At 37.5% G+C, this 6,369-nt stretch overlaps 1 protein-coding gene across 1 annotated transcript in view; it reads right to left on the reverse strand.

Annotated features, from left to right (window-relative positions):
• Window positions 1-4,455, reverse strand: part of LOC115572919 (dual specificity testis-specific protein kinase 2-like) — a 35,162-nt gene extending 30,707 nt beyond the window's left edge. The window contains exons 1-2 of the mRNA XM_030403414.1: window positions 4,043-4,455; window positions 243-682 (exon numbers count right to left, since the gene is read on the reverse strand). Of these exons, the coding sequence (XP_030259274.1) occupies window positions 243-365 (123 nt within the window). The 5' untranslated portion in view covers window positions 366-682; window positions 4,043-4,455. The remainder of the gene's footprint in view (window positions 1-242; window positions 683-4,042) is intronic.
• Window positions 4,456-6,369: the final 1,914 nt, after the last annotated feature.

Genomic DNA, 6,369 nt, shown 5'->3' on the forward strand with positions numbered 1-6,369 from the left:
ATATGTTTTGTTGGCCAATTACTGTGTAAGAACTTTGGTGAGATCCACATTTTCGATCCTTCCTTTCCATTTTCAATGAAACCTGGAAGAACCACTTAACAAATCAAGACTTTCTCCTTCAGGACGAGAACTATATATATCAACTCTTTGTTTAGTCCAATTGCACAGGAACCCTGAATATTGTAATGTATGCTCTGCACATGTGAAATACATTTTATTCGAAAATATGAAAAACGACTGACCTGTGAAGGTGGGTTCATGCCCATATCACCGACCCCAACCCCTCCAACACCATCTCTGTCCTCATTGATACGCTCTGGTCGCATAGGAAACCCAGCGATTGAGTTGCGCTTATTCCGGTCCATGGTGATGTGAAAGAAGGTGATACCAGTGAGGGTGATATGGGCCTTTTTCTGTAATGTACCCACATGACAAGAGGACTAGATTGTTTTAATGGGTTCCACGGCAGCACAGAATTTACTCAGTTTGCGTCCTAGGAGAAAATTCGTCACACTCATAGACTTCAGTTTAAAAGTGTGTTCAGGGCACTCCTGGTGAAACACCCTGGCTGCATCCAAGATATTTCTTATTATTCCAGTTCTTCACTGCTTGTAACTGCAGAATCCACCAGGATGACAGGGTTTTCACATGTTTGACAGATGTATTGTGAGCCTTTGGAGACCTGAAAAAAGGAAAGAATAATTAATATCTGGTTATTTCTGTGGTTTCATATTAAGAAGAATATAACAACAGAGAGGTTTATTGTTCAAAAATTATGCCTCAGGATAAGGATTCATGTATATTTATTTTTGACAATCTTGACGCAGAAATGGATGGATGTTGACACATTAAACACAGTATGATCACATCCGTTTGGGATCGAAAAAAAAAAAGACATGGAGCTAACATGCTATTCTTTCTTGAAAAGTTTTGCTATTTATTTAATAGCAGCTGTAGCTGTGGACTGGGCCTTGCCTTAGGATTGATGAGACAAGCTGGTATTGCTTAACAGGCCAAATGTAATGGCTGTAATAGGGGCCGATTGTCCAATTATGGGAGATTAGCCAAGGAATAGCTCAGGACCTGGACCTTTCTGCCATCCAAAACAAAATCAGCAGGGTACAAAGGGTAACAGGAAAGGAAGTCTATGGCTAAAGCTTTTTCTTTTTTTTAATATTGTAAACAATGTGGCTTTCATATCTGAGTATTAGGAATACTTTATTTTAGAGAAAGATCTCTACAGGTGATAAGACCTGTTGAGTCTGGTGATGAATATTCTTCCCATTACATTGAAAGAAAAGGGCAGGAATATTATACTGAAGAACACATTCCTCTTCACTTAGACAGGAGAAATGATTACCCCTTTGACCATTTATCTTTAAGAATTGCATACTACAATTGAGCTTCTTATGCATGATTATTGAGTAAATTAATGAGTAAAGCGGCCTTGCTAAAGATCAAGATTGAATAAAGAGAAATTACTTATTGAAAAATTATCCAAAAGCTCTCTCTGCTGTAACAAAATAATTTCCCAGTCTGGGATCATTAAAGTAATTCTATCTATCTATCTATCTATCTATCTATCTATCTATCTATCAAGATCCTGATGGGCAGCTGACCATTAGGCAGCAAGGACATGTGTAGGATGCAGGGACACTGTGTCCATATGTGTGGAAACAATGTAATCAATCGTGCTGATTGTATCTTACATTGTTGTGCTGCTGTTCCAATGCAAACGTACATATAGGCCTACTGTGAAAGGAAATTGTATTCTTTATCCTGCCTTTTTAGCTGTCTTAAGAAGGCTGACAAAGTTGGACTAATGGGAGAATTTAAACTTTAACTGCTTTTCAAAGTAGTGATATAAGTAAACAATGACTCACTTCCTTTATGGTTTAACTATTCTATTAAGTACCTGTGTCCCACAATGAGCTCATGTGTATCATAAAGAGTCACAGAGTTCACACATGATTGCTTTTAATACTACAAAGCCTGCCCATGTGTACTTTGAGATTTCTGTTCCCACGTGCGGCACTGACACACTGCAGTCACACTGCTTATATCAGGTGGAATCAGAAATTTACAATGTATGTACACAGGAAATGACTGGACTAGTTCAGTAAAATGCATTCCAGTGAATGGGGCGTAACAGTGGTAAAAAGTACGATTCTAAAAGGGATATAATTAACTGACCTACATGAATCCGAATGCAGGACTACAAAAGTCAATCATAGGCCAGGAAGTCTCATAAGATCACATCCTAAAAACAGCATATAGATGACACAGCAAGATTCTGCCTTGTTCCGTTAGCATTACATCACAGACACTAGACTCCTCGAGAGATACTGTAGAACTACTGGACAACTTCTGACATCATTCTCTGTCCCAGCCACATCCTTAAAAGGCTTTTCATCCTCCACTTTCTTTTTTCTCTCCAATGACACCTCTTTTTCTGCTTTCTTGGAATGGTACGGTAGAAATAAATGTGCCTGTGCCAAGAAAAATGCAAGCCACAAGTGCCAGGCCTAGGCTTTCATTTCACCTTTCAGTAGCTTTTTTATCCGAGAGCAAGAACAGAGACACACATTTGATCTGTGTCTTTCTATGTAAGTGAACGAGGTCAGCTGGTAAGATATAAATCCACCCTTGATTCAAAACAGCAAGAAGCAACAGAGAAGAGTTTGTGTGTCCAAACACCCACATAAGTAGTCAATACACAAACGTCCTACACTTACTAGAATTTCAGTCATGCAAATGATCCAAACAAATAAAAACGCCAAAAATGTGTTGTTGTAAAAAAGTTAAAATCAGTCTTCATTCAGGCGGCTCTTCCAAGCCCAAAGCAGGACACTGACCACCAAAATACATAAACATATATGTCATCTAGTACCATTAAATGAACAAATGGCAAGGGGAAGAAAAACTTAACCACATACAATAAAACAACTTTAAGCCATTAAAATACATATCATAGCATGATAACCCTCAATATGCTTCTGGAAATCTCCTTGATGCAATGATTTAAAGAAAAAATTGGCAAGGCACCATAGTTCATTACTATATTTGTTTCCAAACTACTCCCTATCGCCTATATATCCAACGGGCATGCATTTAAAACACCACAGCAAAGGGACTATGCATGGAAAAGGGTGGAATCTTAAAGTCCGCCTTTTTTTGGTCTGTAAAATGTGGCCTGTTGCTACTTCAAAACAGATGGGACATCTCCAAAGGCAGCCTCGGGCCACATGTTTTAACAGTAGTATGGGGGCCTGAACACTCTCCAGCTGTGTCCCTGTGGATTACAGACTAACAGAAAATGTCAGCAATAAATCAAAACTTAAGTGATGTTATAATGATAGGTTGCAGCCAGGCTTCGAGTGTCTCTGAAGGACACAAGGTATTAGATGGGCGTGTGTGAATGTGTGTGTGAGATGATTATTTGTTCATAGAGAAAGAGTGTATGTGTCTCTGCATCACAGAACAAGAAAAAAACAAGCTCTTATAATGCTGATTTTAACATAGACACATCTGCTGTTCTCTCTTGTTCTAAAAAATATTCTTAAAATAACTGTCTGTTTTAGTACTGTGTCGGCCTTTTTCCTGTGAGTCACAGAGGCAGTTGAGAGTTCACTAAAAGAGCAACCTCTATCAAGTATTTGAGCAAGGTCACATTCAACAAAAGTGAATAGAAGCCTCTTATCTGAGAACCATCTATTGTGGTAAACTGCCATGATATGTGAGCCGCTGCATACCTGTCATTCTTCAAGGGTTTAAAGTAATGAACAAGTACATGGGGCAGGCACTATGGAAAAAACCTGACCATTATCTGGATATGTTAGACAGCTTGTGAGTGCATGCTGCCAAAACAGCTTGATGCAACCAGTCATATTAAGCAGAGGTTGTTTGATGAAGAATTAATAGCTGGACCAACATGTTCATTTTGCTGAAGCGTTAGTGAACGCCACACAAAGAATGTAAACAAACCAACGCAGCAACAGTCGGTGTTAGCTTCTACGACCTGTTAAAGTTTAACTTGACTTACCTGTTTCACAGATATATTTGCCAGAACCGTTCAAGCTGGACACCATGCCTCTCCAGGGAAAGTCCGCAATTTTCGAAAACGACAGGCGAACCGCAAGATAGCAAAGTTGGTAAGGCAGCTAACGCTAGCTGACTGACTGACGGGCTAGTTTGTCAACAAAACTCGAGCCAGGCAAAGAGCTAACATTCACCTACAAATACAAAACAGGAAGTTTTTTCGTCGCGACGTTATAAAAGTGCAAAGGTTGTATTCTCAAGGTGGACACAAAGTCTGTTTATGTCGTCCTTGTTTCTACAAAAGCGCAAAGTACGATGTTTTGTGTCGCCTGGGATAATATTTCAGACGATTGTTGCCGTTTGACAGCTCTGTTGCCTCTGCGCTCAACCGAGGAACTCCCACTGGCCCCGCCCACATCTGAGTGGCAGCTAAACGAACCAATCAAAGGCCAAGAATCATTATTGTCAAACGGTTATTCTGAAAAAAGAAAACAAGTACATTAAAAAATAATTAAAAAAAATAAAAATAGAAAAAATAAATAAATGCAGAATTTAATTTAAAAAATACAAAATTGAATGAAAAGAAAAATAATCACAAATAGAATGAAATACGACAAAATTAAATTAAAACAAAAAATAATAATTAGAAAAATGAATTAATAGAACATTAAATACAAAATAATAAATACAAAAATAAATCAAAACAAAAATTAAATAGAACTAAATAAATACATCATGATGATAAACACAATAATTGAAATGATAATGATAATTCAAAAAATCAGAAGAAATCCTTTTCCGTTTGAATGGGAGGTGTAGGAGTTTAGTCTTAAAGAAAATTCAAAGGACAGAAGAAATAGAATCATCAACTTTGATCATAAATTAGTTTTATTGTATAGTACATATTATGCATATGCAGTTCAGAGTGCCTTGGGGGAGAAAAAGAGACACACAACCACATAAATAAAAAAAATAAAGAGAAGAGCCAGAGACATTCAAAAGAGTCAAGACACAAAAAAAAGATAGGACACTATAAGAATGCTACACTGAATAAAAAGTTTGGATACTCGGACACATGGCTTAAAACAAACGATCACGTTATGGAGCAAACTATTTCTATAAAGTGGTCCATTTTGGTTGACAAATGCTGTTGTGTTGCTTATGTTAGTTTCCATCTTTATTGTGTCTCACCAAAGCTCTTTGATGCGCACCAAACCAGAGAACTGAAAGGCACAGGGAGCCTTTTTGTTTTTATTAAACTATTATTATTTCAGAGGCTAGATTACTTTCACAGATGGCCACTGGTTAAATGTTGCAAATAAAGTCAAATTTGGAGGATTTATTGCCCAATAAATAAGTTACGTGACGTGATTCATTTAATTAATTGATCTGTGTAGACTTATAATGCATTTGCTTATACACAAAATCAGGTATAAAACTAGCAAAGAAACCTTACAATGAATACTGCATTATGCAGTAATTAGCTAACCAAATAGTTCTGATTCAATAGAATATTTATTACAAGGGCAGGTGCTCTGAGCTCACATTTTTCCTCTCATGGCAATAGAGGCCGAGTGACATCTAGTGGACAACATGAAGCAGCACATGACACTTAATAAAAGCAAACTACCTAGTCCCAAAGATGTTAGTATCTTGAGATGTGTTATGTCTTTGGTGCAGTTTAGTGCAAGCTTTGTGGTAACTTTCTGGGGGGAGGGTCTTCTGCATTAACATACAACATACAGGTCAAAGTTCAGAGAAATTTATGAGAACTTCTGTGTGTTTTTCGTCTTGGAAGGCATTTTGAGGTGGGGTTCGTCCAAGTTAGTGCAGTGTAATGTTCCCAAATTGGGATCAGTTACAGAGTAAGATACTAGAAAGAAGATGAACTCATACAAGTGAATGAACCTATTGAAGAACTTGTTTGGCAAAACTTGAAATAGTGTCTTCATTGAGTATGTGCTCTATCTTAAGAAATGTAGGATTTTTATATATATATATATATGTGTGTGTGTGTGTGTGTGTGTGTGTGTGTGTGTATTAGGTGAATCTGTTCTGTGTACTGTATACAGGATACAAGTAATGCAAGGATTAATAGGCATAGATTTTAAATGGCATAAATAATGATGTTACGTTAGAGTAGGTGGTCATGTACAGTGTACACAGCCTGCTCAGATACACAGTGGTTGTATAAAAGGTACCAACAATTTCTTCCGTGGCAGACCCTTCCACCTTTCTAGCTTCCAGTGTTCTGGGGACTTCATTTTCCTCTGAGGGCTTCTTCTGAATTTGTATTATTACCTCATCACTATTGTAATTGTTTGCACTTAT

Source organism: Sparus aurata, chromosome 21 (genome assembly GCF_900880675.1).
Source record: "Sparus aurata chromosome 21, fSpaAur1.1, whole genome shotgun sequence".
NCBI lineage: Eukaryota > Metazoa > Chordata > Actinopteri > Spariformes > Sparidae > Sparus > Sparus aurata.